Below are 21,073 nucleotides of genomic sequence, written 5' to 3'. Positions count from 1 at the left end.
CGTTAAAATAATTTCATTATTTACTTCTAGAATTATCCAGAGAACTCCTTGTCTCCCGACATCTGGTCCAGACTTCTAGAACGAATAACGGAATGGACTGAAATACGTGGCGTACTAATAAAACAAATACACGTAGTTTTCACGTCCTGGGATGTTAGTAATCGTTGTGGATGTATCTGTATTATGGATATTAAAACATGAACCATCGTATTACAAAACACAATCTGTGATTTAACCTGTTGAGTGCCAAGTATTTCAGCTGCTACAATACAACTCTAATGCTTCTTCATTTTATAACTTTTTCGTGACGCCATTTTGGATCGAAAGTGAAACAGTTTGTAAGTAGGTCAAATGCATGTATGGCGCTGAAATCTAGCGTTAGAGTTAGGCATTATTGAGAACGAATTAACTCGTCCGTGGTACTGTGTTACCGATCGGCTTGGACGAGTTATCTTGTCTACGGCACTGAACAGGTTAAGCATTCTTTATTAAATTGTTATATTTTCTCCCAAACGATCGTCAGACACAGAATATATACACACATTATTCTTCCACTTATATTTTTAATATCTACAATCTTATCCAATATTTTGGAGTTATTCATCAATTAAGGACACATTTTACAATTAAGCTCCGTTAGGAATATAAATATTAATTATCCTGACGAAAAATTCATTAAAAATGAAATTCGTCAATGCTTTAGTTCTGATACTATTGAAATAAAAACTGAACAGAAACGCCCCATCACGCTTTCTTTAATTTATTATTAAAATATAAATATATTTCCGATTAGCACTTTTTTTATCTCAGTGGTTGAATTAAACATTAAGTCTTTATAACTAAACATCAATCTTTCGAGTTTAAAAAAAACATATTTTAAAGCACCAGATTAAACGAACAATAAAAAAATACCAGGAAACACACCACCAGAGGGAGTTTTCTCAGATTGTATTTTATTTTAATGGCAAAACTATTGAACGATGTCTAATTTTAAACTGTCCATCAGAGGACAGGTAACCGGCTACCAACACCTATCTCCAGCTCTTGAGCTACTAATTTGCTAACGAATAGGGGGTTTGACAACCACATTATAACGCTCACAAATTTGATAGGGCGAGCATGTTTAGAGTCGAGTTTCGATCCTACAAACTGCCATGCCTTTAAACACAATTACACTACTAAAAATACACTTTAACATTTTTTAAAGCCCATTCAATATGTCTGGATTAACGTTCGATAAACAATAATTTTTATTATTGTATTTTGTATACACAAATCGTGTTTAAGACACCACACTTATTAGGAAGGTTGTACATTATTTTCACATTGTTACAAAACTATATGATGGTTGATAAACGCTCGTCATATTAAATGATATCGAGCTACAGGTTTTCCTAGCGTAAGAAGGCGTTTCTTGCAAGGCTTCTAGTTTATTGTGTGTCATCAGTATCAACACCGTTCATAGGTCTCATTATTGGCAAACTGATTATAATTTCAGTACTAGCCCTCCCTAAAATTGGTTGGTTTGTGCTTTCTAAATAATTTCTTTGTTCAGCATCTAAGACCTTTTCATTGGACAAAGCCTGGTCGTACAATCCGTTTGCGTTACCAATGTCAGTACGAATATTAGGAGATGGAGCGATTCAATGCTGTGAGGAGGTTCGACGGTTTGGGACAGTTGGAACCTCTTCAAGAAATTCAGAGGTCGATCTTTCACCCACACTATGCGATGTTCTGTATGTATACCCAGTGTCCACACTCCACAGAGATTCTCTGTCATCGCGAGCAAAGTCAACTTCCATTTCGGTCACAGAACGAACGTCCAGGTCCTTAATTAATTCTGATCTGGATATACGTCTAGAACGAACACTTTCTGGTGGCTTTCCCGGCTGAGATGGATCTTCTATAATCTCGTGAACTGGAGGAAGGGAGCCTTTGCGACTACGTGGTGGCTGCTCTTGATCTCTCCTCTTCCTGAATGGTGGTGGTTTCACATGTGGTGAGAGTTGCTTATGGATAGAAGGCTCAAGATGGTCAGGACTCGTCAGAATTCGAATAATGACGTGCCACTTATTTGGAGTATACATTTTCTTATATTGCTCATCTTGGCTGATTCGAACAAGCTCTTCAATTGTACTGGCTTCTTGAATCATTGAATGGAATCCCAAGTCTGTGCTGACTACAGCCTTCCACGTTTCTTTATCTTCTTTAGTTAGCTCTTGGACACCTTCTATTGGTGGAAAATGAAGTTCCTTAAATATTACATCCCAGTTTGAAGAGTTTTTGTTTGTCTCTGGTGGTACTGGAGGTGAGTTGGAACGTATTTGAACTGGTGTTTCTGTAACTGTACTCTCAGTATCTCTACACTTTTCACTAACTTTAGAGAAAGTATCCCATGCCTTGCCTGGTCTTGGTTCTTCAGGCGATTCGGGTTGGTAGTGAGGTATGGCTACATCGCAAGTAAAAGGTGACTTCGCTTCTTGTTCCATTGAATCTTTCTTATGCTTGGTAACACGGTGTGTTGCGTGAGTTTCGATAAGAGTAGTAAGATAAACATCATTAATGTTTTGAACAGTGAATTTTGGAGCATGAGAAGCAGGTGCCAGAGCCTTTCCCTCAGGTATTTCTGAATCTGATTCCTGATGTTGTGTTATTGACTTGTTCTTTGGGGCAGCATCCTCTTGGATATCAATATTCTTTTGAGTGTCTAGGTAGAAGTCTGATAAAGTTGGAATTTGAGTTTTAGACTTACGAATATATGGCGTGACAGGAGATTCTGTTTCGAATTCAGAATGAGATCTGTTGTCATTGGCAGGGATACTACCATAAAGGGAAGGTACATAAGACGATACAGAAGGGAGCTCATGTGCTGGCACTGATTTTATCATCTCAGTGTGCGATTGGTTGTCATTGTTAAAGATACTATCATGAAGGTAAAGATAAAGGGAAGGAACATGAGACGATACAGAATGTGGTCCACGTACTGGTACTGATTCTATCATCTCAGTGTGTGGTTGGTTGTCATTGTCAGGGATACTACCATTTAATGAAAGAGAATATGACGACATGGATGGTGTTCTTCGTCTAGTTGTGGTGTACACAGCAGCGTCGTCTTCATGTTCTTCTTGTGCCATTGTCATTCCAGCGACTCTTTCATCCCACGTGTCTGTGTACACGTAATCTCCTTCGTTGATGGTGGTCAGTATTTGTTGCTTAGTTAGACGTGGTCTGGCTTCTCTGCGGTGTATCACCTTTGCATCAGGTTTGATTGTTGTTTGGAATGAGACAGAAGAAACACTGTGGGCTCTTTCTGTATCTTCTGGATAACCAGATCTTTCAAAGAAATCATCAGAAAGAAACGTCGCATGATGTCCTTGTCTGTGACTGTTGTTACTTGATACGTTTATGTACATATCGTCTTCCTCTACAGAAAGGGGGGGAAGAAGGGGCTCACGTGGGAAGTTTGAGGGAATAGTTTCGTTCATTTCTCTTGACTCGTAGTGAGACGACACTGATTGTAGTAAAGCAGCCTCCGACCCAGACGACGACAAGCATGACACAACACGTGGTATTGTCACTGGTTTGATAATAGACTGAGAGGTAGCGCCACTGAACCTGGTGATTACACTACCAGGAGCAGAAGACAAGGATTTCTTCCGCCGCACCACCTTGATGTTTCTCTTCTTTAAACAGAAGTAGGCGACACCAACACCAAGCAACAAAAGTGTTAGAAATAATACGGCACAAATGATTAACAACAGATCGACTTCTGTAAGCTTGGGTGCAACAACAACAGGGGCGATCGGCGCAGGTGCCAATCTATAATAAACCATACACATGATTAATCAAACTCTCAGTTAAACAAAAGCAACAGAAAATACTTAAAAATCGTTTCCATGTAGTTCGGAATTTAAAGTATTCTCAAATATGAATGATGTATAGCTGAAAACGTACATAATTTTAAATTTAACTAAGATTTATAAGTATTCTTTAAACGGTATTAATGTACAACCGAAACGCTATAAAATGTATTAGTAATAAACACTTCAAAGTATTATTTAAACAGTATTAAAGTAATGCATAACAGAAACGTTAGATGTACTATATGTTTCAATGCCTTAAATACCTTAAACGGTATTATAATAATTTATGACCTAAACGTCATATACTCTATTGGTAATAAACACTTCAAGGTGTTTTCAAACACGAATGAAGTAATGTGCGGCTCCAGACGTTGTGTGATAAAAAAAACAAAGTAAACACCTTATTTTCATGCAAGCCATTTAATTTCTATGTATAGAAGAAGAGAAGGAGTTTTCCTAGAGTGCAGTTTGTAATAAATTGTGTAACTGTGAAAATATTCGTGCAGTTGAAAATTCAGCTACATAAGTAAGCTCAAGTGGATAAATATATATAAAAAATATATTTAAGATTATAAAATTTAATTTGTGGATCAATTTGTTACTAGGCCTGTATATATGAGGTGCAATAAGGCGTCATCTATTAAAAAATAATGAAGTTAAAATACAATTGTGCAGTTGAAAAAAAAAAAAACTTAGGTAAAGCTCTATAGAATACGTTGTAGTACTGGCTACGCCCTTGCATAAATTAAATCCATTTCCAATGTTTAAAGTGTCTTATCCTTCTATGTCAGAAGTAGTCTTATAAGCTTTGTATTTCAAAGCATCAAAAAGTAGTTAGCTATGTGGAATTCATTACAAAAGGAAACAAAAATAATTTAATTTTTTTTTTACTTCTTTACAACTTGATTAAAATTAAAGTTGGGAAGATACACGAGGTACAAATGCAATATTTCGTAACAATACTTAACGAAGACGCCAGCAGGATTCATTTCTTGGGAAACAGTTAAGCAATGAATATCTTGTAATGGCTGCCATTAAATAAACCTTAATTTCTTTTTTCACGTGTCCAAAATTATTTTGACATACATGATCCTCTTATTTTTAAACGAAGCTACCTCATACATTACGTCACAAGATGTAAAACCTTAAAATATGAAATTATAATAACATATGAGTGAAAGCAAGGTCAAGGTACTTTTCATGAAGATCATAGAACATGAATAGTATTTGTTTATAAAGTTTTATTATGCCTTTAAATTTATTTCATAGACGATAAACATAAAAGTACCGTTGCACAAACATATAATAAAATCACGTATATTATATATATATACATGTTTGTATGTCTATGTGTTTCAAATCTGGAAACAACTACAATAGAGCAAAACAAAAATAGCATTATTGTTGTAAATTCAATCTTATTAGAAAAGTGTGTAAGATAGAAAGGTGTTGCATGAAGTGTTTAACAACTCTAATTTTCATAACAGTTGTATAAAAACCCATTACAAAGTCTGCACTAATCCTCCTTTGCAGTAGCACGTCCTATTGTTACTTTACAAGTTTTAAAATGTGTTGTTCCTACATGATGTAACTGACATAGTGTATTAACGAATTAATTGTAGTGATTGAATAAAGTTGTTGGATACTGTGTATTGGATGATTTGTGTTTTAGTGAGCTGCTGTTTTGTTCTTTAGATCATGTCTAGTTATCATTCATGCTGTCGTTCAAGTAGGCTTAACAACAGTGTATTTTCGTTCAATAATTAAAGTAGACCTAACGTATTTGTGTTGTTCAATAATTCGAGTAAGCCTAACCTCAGTGTGTCATCGTTCAATAGTTAGGGTAGGCCTAACGTTAGTATGTCGTCGTTCAATAATTAGAGTAGGCCTAACGTCGGCGTGTTATTCAATAATTCCAATACACTTAACGTCAGTGTTGTAGTTCAATAATTCGATTAGGCCTAATGTCAGTGAGTTGTTAAACAAGAATTCGATTAGACCTAACGTTAGTGTGTTATTGTTCAATAATTCGTGTAGACCTAACATTAATACAGATTCTAATACTTGTTCTAAAAAATAACAAGAACAATTAAAATTCAAGCTCATTATTTGAAGACACAGTACAGACTAAAAGGTCTTGGGAAAGTTTACTTACAGTGAAGGAACATCAGCGCCGGACAAGGGAGCCACGGGCGGTGGATAACGACAAATTATTGTTTTAATTTCATCTTCTTCCAACTCTAGAGACCGGTGAAAACGAACAATGATATTATTGATGAATACACGTGGAGCTTCCTGGAAAATTTTCAGGTGAGAAACACACAAAATATAGGTAAGTTAGAAAACTTTTAGTGTTTATTTCCATGTACCGAAGAATTGTATCACAGTTACGAAACATACCCCAGGTATAAATTTTAAAATACAGTATCAATTATAATTCTCTTAACGATATAATTTATCAGGTCATTCCTTAAGTAATGTCCGATTTTAGGTTAAAAAAGGATTTCAAACTCTTTTAATGTTATTTAATCAATAATGGATGTTCCATTATTATTAATTATTTCCTGCTCGCGACTTACAAGCTCCTGAATGCTACTTCTATAAAATTCTTGGGGTTTAGAGGAAAAGAATGTAGAGAGGGTAGTTTTGAGATCTTCATGTATTCCAAGCTCATTTCCATCAAGATAGTTCTGCAAACTTCAGAATAGCTGATAACCAGATGGGACAAAGTCTGGAGAATAAGGAGGATGTGGAAGTTTTCCCAGTCTAGCTCTTCAATCTTTACAGATGTGATCCTTCCTGTGTAGGGCTGTGCATTATCCTGGTATAACACAATACCTTTACGATTGATCAAAGCAGGCCTGTTTTCTTTCAGCGCAACATTCAAGCGCTCAAACTGTTTACTGTATGAGTGTGATGTAATCGATACAATGAGTGGCAGAAACTCAAAGTGGACCACATCAACGATATTCCACCAAACGATATTCCACCAAACTCTTAACAAGACTTTCCTAGAGTGGAGGTCCAGTTTCCACTGATCCATTGTCTGCGGCGCTTAAAATTTTTATAAAATATCCATTTTTCATCTACATTTACCTACTTGTCCAAAACAAGTGAGTTACATTCACGAGAGTGCAGAGAACTGCAAATGTCCACTCTTGCTCTAAAAGTTGGCTTCTGTCAAATCATGGGGCACCCATTCTCCATGTTTTGACACCTTTCCAAGCTGTTGCACATGACGGTGAACTGTTGAATGGGTTGAATTAAGCTTTTGTGCTAGTTCTTCAACTGTTACGGTACAATCTTCATCAAGTGCAGCCAGCAGCAAGTCATCATTAAACTCAACAGAACAACCTGAACGTGTCGCATCACTTAAGCTGTAGTCACCTGATCTGAACTTCTGAAACCACCTTCAACATTTTCTTTCATTGAGAGACTCCACACCATAAATACCTTGAATGTTTTGTGTAGTTTTTGCTGCACTATTGCCTGTTTTAAAACTCATAAAGCATTATATATCTAATGTGCTCCACAGACACATCCATCTTTATAAAGGGTTTATTTGATTAATGATCTGAAAAAGTGGAGTTGGGTTAGTTTCTTTTATTTGTTTGAACATTTTTATATGCGCCCTACTACATATTTTAGTCATTAAAGCCTTCTACAAAGACAGAAATGATGATACACTTTCTGTATTAAATATCTGGACATTTCTTATGGGACCTGAGATATTCAAGATTACAATAAAAACGTTCAAAAGATTTTCTAATTTCATAATTGCCATTAGGGCTAGTAAAATGAAGTGATAAAAGATTTATTGGAATATTATTTTTTGTTAATTTAAGCAACAAATGGAGTTAACAAATACATCGAAGCAAGGCTAGCGCAGATAACTCTCGTGTAGCTTTGCGCGAAATTCAAAACACGCAATCTTAATTTATTATATATTCTAATAAGATTTGAAAAGCAATGCCAATGAACAGAGTACTTTTTGTTAATTAACCTATAGAACTGAAGGTTCATTTTATTGGTAAAATAAATAAGAAAACGTGACAGAGTGTGGCGGGACTGGGGCTTTTCAATATCAGCATTCTTTTGATGTAGTTAATAAATTGTTATTAATTATTAAACCTTTTACAGTTAGTAATTTATGTCATAAAGACAGATTTCTTTCAGAATCCACCACATTTCTTTAGCTACGTCATTTATTTACCTTGTTGATATCAGAGTAGCGACTAACATCTCGCTGTTGTAATACCAATGCTCAGTGTTATAATCGATTTATTATTCTATTCACTTCGGTCTAGTAAAATCAAACTGTATTTTGAATGTTTTCATGCCTGTAAGAGATTTTAAGAAAGAAAAATAACTTAATTATAGTCGTATTTTATATATTTCGTGTTTAAAATTTCCATTTTACAGCTTTTACATTGGTACTAACAATTTGTTTATTAAATGTAAACACTTTATTTTTCATATAAACAGTTGTTTATATATTTAGCCAGTAATTGTATTATTTCTTTAGTTTTATTCATGTTCTTAAAACGTTTCGGTTTATGGTTTCTTCTGTGAATCAGTGATGGCGCCAGGATATTTTCGTTGGGGGGGGGGGGCTTCCCAAAATGCCATCAATTTGAAATATAGATGGTAAATTATAATAATGTAAATACCAAGGAACATTTCAGGAAGGTGTGCTATTTTGAACTGCGTTTTCAATGCAGTTTTCATTGGAAACTCATACTCTGATTAATAATTCATTATTACAAATTAGAAATAATCTGTTTATGAAAATATGCGTATATGTAAAAGTGGAAGCTCACCTAAATTCCACCCAAGGTAATACATAATAATAAAGAAAATCAAGATAAGCTTAGATTGAACATTTAATATATCATTAAGAGTAAAGCTACAAATCAAAAGAAATATAACATAAAAACATAGTTTACATAGCAGAAACGAATTATCCCATGTGAAGTTACTGCACTCTGAGGAAAAGTAAGGTCACTATCAGGCTAACTATCTTTCATCTTAATGAAGATGTTGAGTTCTACAGATCTATGTCTCTTTGATGTTAATTGTTAAACAAGAACGACGATTGTGTTTTCCATATTTTATGAATATATGTAGGTAACAATATTGAAGAGGCTGAGGGGGCTTGGCTCATTTGGGGGGTCAATTCCCCTGGCGCCGCTACTGTTGTGAATGATAGTTGAGTTAGTGTAAAACGCTTACAGTGGTGTATTTAGTGCTAGGGTTAAGATTCCTAGTTGATCGAACGCAGTCCCCTCTTTTTTAGTTTCTGTTTGTCAAGAATATACAATAAGTTTTAAACAGTAGTCTAAGGTTTTAACTTTTCAAAAATATACAATAAGTTTTAAAAAGTAGTCTAAGGTTTTAACTTTTCAAAAATATACAAGTTTTAAACAGTAGTCTAAGGTTTTAACTTTTCAAAAATATACAATAAGTTTTAAACAGTAGTCTAAGGTTTTGACTTTTCAAAAATATACAATAAGTTTTAAACTTATTTAAACTTATAACAGTAGTCTAAGGTTTTAACTTTTCAAGAATATACAATAAGTTTTAAACAGTAGTCTAAGATTTTAACTTTTCAAGAATATACAATAAGTTCTAAACAGTAGTCTAAGGTTTTAACTTTTCAAGAATATACAATAAGTTCCAAACAGTAGTCGAAGGTTTTAACTTTTCAACACAGAAATAATTTATTAAAATGCAACTTTATGTTTAATATTTATTTGGAAAACTAGAGATAATAATTGCTTGTTTTTCAGTTTAGTGTTATTTTAATACGCCACCTGGAATCTATACTTAGCACCATTAACGCTTGTATGCTCCGAAGCCAGGCAGATTTTAAACATTGCATTATGTTACGTAAACGCCTACAGGCTTATAAAGAAGAAGAAAAAGAAGAAAAAAATAGTTTATTATATTCCGACGATTAAAATTTAGCCAATAGGGTTTGAGATTAATTCTATCTCACAGATGTAGGGGCCAGGTTCAGGTACATAGTAAGGACGTTTTGAGAAGAATTTTGTTGTTGTCGTTGTATTTTTTTTTTTAAGTTCAAAGCTACACAATGGACTATCTGCGCTGTGATTACTGCGGGGAACAATAAAATCCAGGGTTTTTTTGTTACCTGATAGATTAAAAGAAAAAAAACAAATATATGAATCATTTCATAATGTGGGAAAGAATAATTCCAACTATAATCATACATTATTTGACCTATTTCGTTTAATGACTTTTTAAGTTAAAATAATTATAGTTCCTTCGTGTTTCGATTATTCTGAGACTAAGCTTCCATGATTTTATCGTGAATGGTTGGAAATAGATTTGTTATTTGTTTGAAGAAATTAATCACAAAGCTACACAATGGGCTATCTGTGCTCTGCTCACCATGGGTATCGAAACCCATTTTCTAGAGTTTTGCCACTGGGGTGGCATATAAACAGGAGTGTTCCGTCGTACCTGCCTCGTTCCACATCCTTTTAGAGGTATCCTCAGCTCATAATAAGTGCTTCCATCGCCGAAGAACTTGCAGGGGCTTCTTCTGTCATAATCTGTGAATGTCACCCCACTGAATGGATGGGTGAAGTTAATCTTAATCACCATTTCTCCAGACTCACAAGACAGATAAGCTGGAAAAAAAAATTGTACTCTGTGTGTATGGTTTTAAGTTATCGTGAACAGAGCCAATCAGGCCGATTGGTTAGGGTTTCACCCGTGACTACAGGATCTTTAATGAATAACTGTTGTTCAAGACTTGAATTCTATGAATAATAATAATACCTTTAACTACGAGATCTTGCTACAACAAAAAAATTGTAAACATCATATTTTAATTGGCTGAAGGACTGGTTACGATAAAATCTGCTGCCGAAAGTAGCGACCTAGGGTTGATCGTTTAACTAACAGGCGTGACGTCAGAAAGGCACTGACGATCTCGTGTAACGTGCATAAAGGATCTAACCTAATAAAAAGATAAAATAAAGATTATTGGACAAACATAGTCAAGTTTACCTGTTGTTCTTTCGGTAAGGATCTCGCTACTAAACTCGTCTGCTACTGCTGAACGCACAACACTGGCAACATGAGTGTCATCTCGCTGAGGTTCCTGTCCACGCAGGAAATGAGGCAGCTGGTAGCGTGTAAAAAAAGAAAAAAGTAGAATATCAAATATCAGCTTCTCTGGTAATTAAATAGTTTATCTGGTCTGAAACCTGTGATTCAAATCAATCGACAATGTTATAAAAATTGTTGGACAATGCTTTTCCTCCTCAATTTACCTTTATCTTTTAACTGTTTTTATCAACTTTTACCCTACTTTATAAAAAAAATAGACCGTTAGAAGTTTTATGATGTGGTTTGTATGTTTTGTTTGTGTTTTGAATTTCGCGCAAAGCTACTCGAAGGCTATCTGCGCTAACTGTCCCTAATTTAGCAGTGTAAGACTAGAGGGAAGGCAGCTAGTCATCACCACCTACCGCTAACTGTTGGGCTACTCTTTTACCAACAAATATTAGGATTGACCGTCACATTATAACACCCCCACGCCTGAAAGGGCGAGCATGTTTGGTGCGACGGGGATTGGAACCCTCGGATTAGGAGTCCAGAGTCTTAACCCACCTGGCCATACCGGGTCAACTTTATGATGTGAAGATGTTCGAATATAGACGTTCAGTATGTCAAGTACGTTAGTTTGTTTTATGGTTCAATTGCCTAACGTTCAGTTCCCCTATAGTTGTCTCTATTGGTGATAATTTTGTATCTCAGAACCGCTGGCACGGGTATTAACACTTTTATTGATAAGCAGAAAACAACTTTTCGGCCTACCTAGATCATCTTCAGGTTAACAAAGAAAGAGTTTTAAGATACATTTTAATTTCAGGTGGGTTTGTCGTCATCAAGAATGTCACCGTGGTGACAAGTTTATTTTCTTGCATTTTCAAGATTTAACTTTTAATCATTGAAATCCATAAATTATCTACAATCAACCACAAATTTTAAAAAAATTCGATTCCACGAACAAGAAACTTGATGTGAATGCAACATATTTGTGCACAATAATGGTTTGGTTTGTTTTGAATTTTGCGTAAAGCTACTTGAGGGCTATCTGCGCTAGCCGTCTCTAATTTAGCAGTGTAAGACTAGAGGGAAGGCAGCTAATCATCACCACCTACCGCCGACTCTTGAGCTACTCTTTTACCAACGAATAGTGGGATTGACCCCACACTATAACACCCCCACGGTTGAAATAGGCGAGCAAATTTGGAGTGACGGGGTTTCGAACCCGCGACCCTCAGATTAGGAGTCGAGTGCCTTAACCACCTGGTCATGCCGGGTCGCACGATAACGGAATTTATAACATACATTCAAGATAACACTATAAACCTTCTTTGTTAGAATAACAAGAATTATAATTATTACACGTGCATGCTTACATTTACTTGCTCAATAAACACTTAATTTTACCTTGTTTTTTCATAAATTGTAAATTGCTCATTCAAGTTTTTGTTTTAATATAATCTTAATAAATAAACAAATGTAGTTTAAATTAGTAGACTTAACACTTGTAACATTTAGTCAGTCATAAGTATTATTGTGTCGGTAAAGTTTAAACAGAAATTAACACTAGTATGTTCACTTCTAATATCATAATAACCGCATGTGACGTGTGAAGGACGAAATTTGACCTTTAAGAATCCCCTGATCACTACAAGAGACCGCCGCAAAAGGCCCAACCAGTTTCAAAACGAGAGCGAATGTTAACAATATGTAATTACATTGAGCAGTTTCATCTGGCCGTCGGTTTCCGTGCCAATTTTGTTTTAACGAAAAAAAAAAAAGTTATGTAGAAGAAATATATCATTTAATAATGCATCATTTTCGTGCGGTGTCATTTCTACTCTATTTTTGTTTATATTTTACTCTAAAAAACCAACAACAACAAATTCTAACGTCCGTCCAAATCACTATTTTCATATGTGAAATTGGGAGTGACGTCACTTACCGAGAGCAACAGCGCCATCAGTATCCCATAGGCCATAGTTTAAGTTGTTTTCTGAGAACAAAACAAAAGCTGGAAAAAAAATTGTAACACTTGAAACATTGATAAACCTTTAAAAAAATGCTACAAATAACAATGGGACAAAACATTTTGTCTTTTAGTTACCGGGGGCGTCCGTAATATGGGAGAGCAAGAAGGGGTACTTGCCTCGACTGGAAAATGAGAAACATAATTATTTATTTATTCAGCCTGTGTGTGAGAATTACTTATTCATTTCACAATACTTTGCCCCTCCCTTCTACGGATGCCCATGCAACGTACATACAATGTAATTTAATACAACAAGGCAAGCATTTCATCTAACAAGCAGTGTTAAAATAATGATACAAAAATACTTAAAATATTCATTAACTTTAAATTAAATGTATCTACCACATCTGGAGGTAACCTATTTCAAAGGCTACCCGCTCAGCTGAGAAAGTTTAATTTTTTCCATTTTATCGACATACAGAAGTGCGTAATACTAAAACCATAATAAAGGAGAACTACCAGTAAGTGTTGTGTTACCTGACTAAACCACTGCCTGTCCAATGTTGTTTTACCTGACTAAACCACTACCTGTCCAGTGCTATTTTACCTGACTAAACCACTACCTGTCCAGTGCTGTTTCACCTGACTAAACCACTACCTGTCCAGTGCTGTTTTACCTGACTAAACCACTACCTGTCCAGTGCTGTTTTACCTGACTAAACCACTACCTGTCCAGTGCTATTTTACCTGACTAAACCACTACCTGTCCAGTGCTGTGTTGTTTTAGCTGACTCTCCCCAACCATTTTTCTATAGAAATTAGCTTTTATTAAAGCTGCAACAAGTTATGTTCACTGCCTGACGTTTCTTCAAGTTAACCTTACTGCATTAATTTATCAACTGAGCTAGCAGCCATATAATTTAATTATAAAGACCTTCCTCAGACTCTTGTTGTGTGATTTACAAGTCAAACTGATTATGGTATGAAACAATAAAACTTTATCGCCCCCTGGTGTCGACGACAGTAAATGAGAACAAGTTGTTTCTGTAAAATACCAGATTTAAATTTAATATTTTTTTCTCACAGTTACTATGTTTCACTCATTGGCCAACGTTTCATTCTACGCATTGGCTACTACACGTGTGGGTTCTGTTTTACTGATCATGCGCAATTATCCAAAAAGAGAATAAACAATGTTTTTATTTTAATTAACTTTACTTTATTTATTAGTTTTAGAAAGAACAAGTGAAATTTATTTTTAACATCTCAGATCTTCTTACATCCTGTTATTTTTCTTATTTGCTGTGTAAGAGGAAATTCTGTAAAACAGATCAAGCCAAAGAAATTTCCCATGAAAAGGATTTTGACGTCGTTTGTTGGCAGTTATCTACACATATTTCAAACTCTTAGATTATGTAACGATTAGAAATATCACGTCTTTAATTGTGCATCATTAAAATTTTAAGTAACGTAGCAAGTTATCATTCTATGCACGTGATTATGATTCTAAACCATTTGTCACACAGAGAACGTAACAAATAAAAAAAACCAAAATGTCTTTCTAAGATAAAACTTGATATTTAACGTGACATATCCTAATAATTGACATCTTGAAGAAGAGTTATGATGTTAAAATCTTGGAACATATATTTTCTTTATTCTGCTTGTCATGCTTTGTACATTCACGTCGTCTTACGTCTTTACGTCGTGATAACCAAGCAGATGTATTCCTTCCCAATTTCTCAGTCGAGTTTGGATTGTTTTTGGAAACAATGATATGGTTTTTAGTACAGAAGGATTGTGCATATAATATTTGTTTGTTTTGAAGTTCGCGCAAAGCTACACGAGGGCTATCTGCGCTAACCGTCCCTAATTAAACGGTGAGAGACTAAAGGGAAGGAAGCTAGTCATCACCACCCACCGCCAACTCTTGGGCTACTCTTTTACCAACGAATAGCGGATTGAAACATTACAACACCCTCACAGCTGAAAGGGGGAGCATGTTTGGTGAGATGGAGATTCAAACTCGCGACCCTCAGGTTACAACAACCTGGTCGTGCTCGTTCCCTCATATAATGAGTTTGTTCTGTTAAAGATGTAGAATCTGTTTAAAAGTATCTAGAAGTCATAGACTGACACAGTTAAAAACTTTATTTAGAATATCACGTAGTTAACATAAAGGTGGGGGGAAGACGGAGAAATATGGAAAATATTGGAAGGCAAAAAATAAATAAGTTATAAAAACATCAGATAACTGTGTATTCCAAACTAATTTCCTGTTTACTTATTATTAAGTAGGACTCCTATACTAGAAGCAATGTAACCAGAACAACAGCCATTGAATGGTCGGTGTTTCAGGTTCAGATGAACCAGTTGGAGTTATGACTCATTCATAACCATAGTGACTCCTCTTTCCTGTTTCAGGAAATCCTACTGCTTCCTTAACACCACACAAAAGTTGAATGTGTGAATTATGTTCTTACAACCCACTAATAAACCTTAGTCTTTAGCTCTACACTAACATTTGCCTGCGAACTTCAAACTGAACACTGATTTTTATCATTGATGCTTTGACACATTGTGTTGGTTGTTGCTAAACGGAATAAGTTACATATTACTATTATTGACTCATTCACTGTTTAAAGTGAAGAACTACACATGTGTGAAGTTTATAATCTGTGGTGCAGTAACACACCATGTTGATTATTGATAGCTCACTGTTCGAGTGTGTGCGTGTATGTTTTTTATAGCAAAGACACATCGACAATCTGCTGTATCCACCAAGAGGAATTGAGCCCCTGATATAGTGCTGTAAATCCGTAGACTTACCGCTGCCCCAGCGGGGGACTGTTCAAAGTGAATAATTACACACATGTGAAGTTTATCTGGGGTTACGTAACAAACGTTTACAGTTATTTCATTCAAAACCTGGCCCGGCATGGCTAGGGCCAGGTGATTAAGACACTCGACTCGTAACTTGAGGGTCGCGGGTTCGAATCCCCGTCACACCAAACATTCTTGCCCTTTCAACCGTGGGGACGTTATAATGTGACGGTTAATCCCGCTATTCGTTGGTAAAAGAGTAATCCAATAGTTAGCTGTGGGTGGTGATGACTAGCTGCCTTCCCTCTGGTCTTACATTGCTAAATTAGGGACAGCTAACGCAGATAGCCCTAGTGTAGCTTTGCGTGAAATTCAAAACAAACCAAACCATTTAGAACCTAGCCGTATTTCCAACTATTACTTTGAAACAAACAGTAATCAAGTTTGTTGGTGTTATCTTCCACATATTTCCTTTATTATCATTCATATAGTACGAAGTAAACATTACGCTTCATTCAGCATATCTGTATGTATTGATTACTTGAGATATAAGGACAGGTCTTGAGAACTGTTGATGGCATATTGATGAGAACACAATACGTGTATACACACACATATATGCATAGATACATATATATATCCCGGTGTATAGAGACACGTTGTCTTCACTACTGACTCTGTTCAGACAAACTCTATATAACTCTGAAAAACAGTGAGAATAATAACTGTTGACGATTGAGTGGTCAATGAACCGGGTTACAGTTTTTTGAACAAAGTTCAGTTTCACGAAGACGAAGGCCGTTCTTTGTTCTTATTTTAACTAACGTAAGTAGTGAACAGTAAGAAACACTCACAGATTAAACTTAACAGAAGTGGCCTCTGTTCTTGTTTTATAACAAACTCTATATTACAAGTTTTTAAAAACGAACTACAAAAATTAATTGTTAATATTTCGATTAGTTTCTCACGATAGATGTCGGTTGATCCATTAGTTTGTCTCGGTATATGCTGTTTGGTGGATTTTAGCGCAGTATATGCCGGTTGATGGATTAGTTTGTCACGGCTTATATCAGTTAATGGATTAGTTTATCGTGGTATATGTTGTTTGGTGGATTGGTTTGGCGTGGTATATATCGATGGATAGATGAGTTTGTTGCATTATATGTTGGTTAATGGATTAGTTTGGCGCGGTTAAAACGGTTGATGGATTAATTTAATCACGATATATGTTATTTGGTGAATTAGTTTGTCACGGTATATGTCGGTTGAGGGATTAGTTTGTCACGACCAATGTGAGTTACTTTGTTGTTATAACAATGCGCATAATTGTACAAAGAATGTTGATCACATTACGATTCAGGTGAGAATCCAGGAAACATGGAGAAGTCCCAACTGGATAAACCAAAATAATACTTCTTGACCATAACCACCTTAATCCCATCAAGTCTGGAATCGGTCAGTATTCTTGCATTAGGGTCGCTAACCCAGTCGGTAACTATATGTTTAGTGACGGGCTGCGAGGCAAGCGCCCTAACCAGCAGGCCAAAACAATACAAACAGTCAAAAAAATTTAGTCTTCCAACGCATGTTGGTGACGTAAATATTTTTAGAATAAGATGTGTTACATACAGTTTGTTTCACATTGCACCTGGCAACATGGAGGTTTTTAATGAATATGACATTGTGTACAAAACAGGCTACTAGTATAATGTGTGTCACGGAAATCTAACCTTGAATTGTATCATAATAAGTTTGGCGCTTAACCACCGAAAGACATTCTATATTAAAAGAGGTGTAATTTTGAAAGAATGGTAGAGTTTGAATACACTAGCCATGATTTGTTTCCAGCCTGATTAATATATGTACCTGTCTTCCAATACGAAGACTTGTATTGTGACAGCTAAGACAATGTGCATATATACACAAACAGTTTGAGCTTTTTAAGTGAAGTGTCTGGTGATGAATGGTTTATTCCTCCAAAGGTAAGGTGCACCTTCTATTGATGAATGGTTTAATCCCTCTAAAGATAAGGTTTAGCTTGTGGCGATGAAGGTAAACCTTACCTCTGTGTGTTTCAAATTCAACCACTTAATTAGTAGGTTTCATTACTAAAATGTTATTGTAACTATTTTATTTTTTATCAATTTCAAGAACAAACAAAAACTAAGTCATCCAATACCGGATATGATATTAACAGAAGACGTTTCGTCGTCTAACCTAAGGTAAAAGTTTCAAGGTTCGTCGTTGAATTTTCAAGACACGAATCTGGTTATTAAAAAGTTTTCGGATTCTATTGTTTTCGTGTTTGTTGTTAAAACGTGAAGATTAGGCTTAAAACAAACTCTCCAGACAAAGAAAAAGAGTTCCTATAGGACTTTTTGTCTTCCTTAAAATAAAAAGAATCTGTTTCAAAATCGTAATTTATGTCGAGTTTTTGTGAGTTTAATAATAACTCGCTGAATCATTTTGATTTCTATATGCTGAACAACAAAACTACATACTATACTGTCTCCACTGTGGCCACCTCGTACATCGAACATTTTAGCGATATATGCTGGTATGTCTGCGGACTTACAACGCTAGAAACTGCATTTCGATATCCGTGGTGGGCAGCGCAACAAATTACTGCTGTCCCCCACACCCAGAGGGGAATCAGTTTTAAACATTTTCAGGTATTACATCACGAATTACCAAATACCAGCGTAGAATTATAACATGAAAAGCTTTTTGTACCATGCTTATCACATTTGACAAAAACCTTAATGTTATATATATTTAATGTGTCTAATGTTATAAAGAGCAGCAATAATACATATTGATTAAAATCTAATATTGTAAACCACTTCTAAACGCCGAAAAATAATTTAAGAAAAATATATAGTTTTAAGCCTACACGGTGTGATAATTATTAAAACTTGCGTAGAAATACAGTCAAAATAAAGAAAGTTATTTGTATCCTGTAACATCTCTGTTAATTATGTGATGTACACTGAGTTAACGACTACATGGCGGTTAGCAACTGATCAGGCGCCGCCAGATAAACAGTTTTAGAGAGCAAATTTATCATCGAAACTGCAATTTATATCGGAAATCAAAACCAAAGTGATCTTTTCAGAATTGAAGGAAGTTTCCAAGTAACTCAGTGGAGTTAGATGTAACAAGTAGTTCGAGGTTTTCAGTGACAGACAACGTCCAAGTGCAGAATATCGTTCACGATTCGAAGTTGCTTAGAATATCATTTCTTTTCATGAAATATACGGTGATACGATAAGAACAACTTTGAATGATAATAAACTTGGAATTTATTTGTTGCAGTTGTTTTTTATTTGGGGGGGAGGAGAGAGGATAAATTGATTTGGTTTCTTTTGATTTTCGCGCAAAGCGACACGAGGAACATCTGCACTAGCCGTCCTTAATTTAGTGGTGTAAGACTAGAGGGAAGACAACTAGTCATCACCACCCACCGCCAACTCTTGGGCTACTCTTTTACCAACGAATAGTGGGGATTGAACGTCACATTATAACGCCCCCCATGGCTGAAAGGGCGAGCATGGTTGGTGCGACTAGGATTCGAACCCGCGACCCTCGAATTATGATCCGCGCACCTTAATCACCTGGCCATCTCGGGGCCTCACGTGAACAGTATTATGGTATTTTAATATGGCAGCTCTAACAGAAAGTGTAAGAACTTTCTTATTCAATAACGTCAGATTTTGGCCAATCATTGCTAAATTAGGGAGGGACAGCGCAAATAGCCTTTGTTTAGCTTTGCGCGAAATTAAAAAACAAACCAATTTTATTCACGTGTTCAAACTTAAAGCATTATTGTTATTAGAATGAATATACCGCGAAAACCACGAATTAAGAAGATAGTAACCAGAGCGTTGAATTACAGAAATATAAAAAAAAAAAAACCACTGAAGAACTAGTTGAAAGAAGGTTGAAAACGGTGCCTGCGGTGGAGGGCGAGTTTAAGACCTTTAAAATTGTTTTTTCTTGAAGAAAGAAGAATTAGAGAAAATCTGATTGAAGTGTTTAAGACTGTAAAATGAATAGATGCATCAATATTTTTCACAATTAACAGCGAAAATTAAAGAACTCAGGGACAGAAATACAGATTTAGGCAAGGTAGAGGCCGTTATCAAATATGGTGGTTGGCTTATGGAATGGGTTGTCGTCAGATGTGGTAGAGGCAGTAAATATGAGGGCTTTTAAAAGAAAGCTTGATATGTACATGGATGATAAGGGCTGACTTTAATTTATTAATTTAATAGTCTCACTTTGGCTTAGAGAATGGGACAGCCGAGATGGACCCACCTTGTTGTCCCTAAACATTATGCTATGTTAATAAATGGAAGAGTTAATTTAAAAAAAAAAAAAAAATTGTACACATAAAAATTTTGTTGTTCATTTACAAAAAAAAAAAAAAAAAAATGTCATAGACAAGTAGCGTTTTCTTGATCGTGAGGAACTGAACTCCGGGTTATAGCGTTTTAACTTTGGTAATCTTCCGCTGACTGACCAGGGAGGGATAGTTACAGCAACAGGTAGAAAGCAGTTAAAGAATATTCTCCAACCCAAGCTCATACATACATACATACACTAGAGGTAGCAGGGATAACGTACATCCTTAAAATTTTAGTACAAGTACCGTATGACAAGTTCCTTTGTAGAGTTTTTGTTTGCCAAGATATTCCTTTTTAGTATTTTTTTAATATATATTTTTAGATACAACTTACCAAGACAAAGTGTCCGTTGGTCAATAACCTCGGCAACATAAAAACTCTTTCCAGGACAACCGGTCAAGGATTGTGCACGACTTGTTACAGTGCCTCAGAGGATCCGTCACGTTTCCTCGCACGCGCACTGGTAGCTTTGCCCCTACAAACGTCACAGTATAGACTATTACCTGAAACACGCGATAGAGGAGTTAGGGTTTATATAGTCCCCCCAAAAAAAAGACCACCCAATAAACGATGATGTCACGTGCACGTGACGCAAAATAATTTCCAATTGGACAAGATATCTAATTACCAGTTTCTTAGTCTATTTGTTAGCTAAGAAAGGTAAGGGTTAGGTAGATAAGCAATTTTCTTTTTCATGTCAGAACCAGGCATAGCTCCAACACTTAGGTGTCGCACAAAATACTAATATCATAAGGAAAATATAAAAATTACGCTTTATACAATATGTATATATATATATATCTATAAACTAAATGAAAACGAGATATGAAATATGGCATATTGTTCTCCTATGTATAAGAATGTATTGAAAAATGTTCAATTTTTCATACTAATGTACTGAGATAAGTCAAAATCAAATTGGAGCG

The 21,073-nt window shown here is 35.5% G+C and overlaps 1 protein-coding gene across 5 annotated transcripts; it reads right to left on the bottom strand.

Moving 5' to 3' along the window:
* Positions 1 to 932: 932 nt before the first annotated feature.
* LOC143225694 (uncharacterized) lies at positions 933 to 20,639 on the bottom strand. 5 transcript variants are annotated; one of them, XM_076455572.1, is made up of 6 exons: positions 20,481 to 20,639; positions 12,892 to 12,960; positions 10,902 to 11,019; positions 10,350 to 10,519; positions 6,019 to 6,158; positions 933 to 3,819 (listed from the first exon to the last, which is right to left on the bottom strand). In XM_076455572.1, the coding sequence occupies exons 2-6, from the start codon at positions 12,925 to 12,927 to the stop codon at positions 1,644 to 1,646; spliced, it is 2,640 nt and encodes an 879-aa protein (XP_076311687.1). In that variant the 5' UTR covers positions 12,928 to 12,960; positions 20,481 to 20,639; the 3' UTR covers positions 933 to 1,643. The 5 variants fall into 5 exon arrangements, with proteins under 5 accessions (XP_076311687.1, XP_076311700.1, XP_076311679.1 ...); XM_076455585.1 differs by lacking the exon at positions 10,350 to 10,519 and having other exon boundaries at positions 6,019 to 6,103; XM_076455564.1 differs by lacking the exon at positions 12,892 to 12,960.
* Between the last annotated feature and the right edge of the window lie 434 nt (positions 20,640 to 21,073).

This window comes from Tachypleus tridentatus, chromosome 1, assembly GCF_004210375.1.
Source record: "Tachypleus tridentatus isolate NWPU-2018 chromosome 1, ASM421037v1, whole genome shotgun sequence".
Classification (NCBI taxonomy): domain Eukaryota; kingdom Metazoa; phylum Arthropoda; class Merostomata; order Xiphosura; family Limulidae; genus Tachypleus; species Tachypleus tridentatus.
Note: the sequence above shows the minus strand (reverse complement) of the source record. Positions and strands in the feature narration are given on the sequence as shown.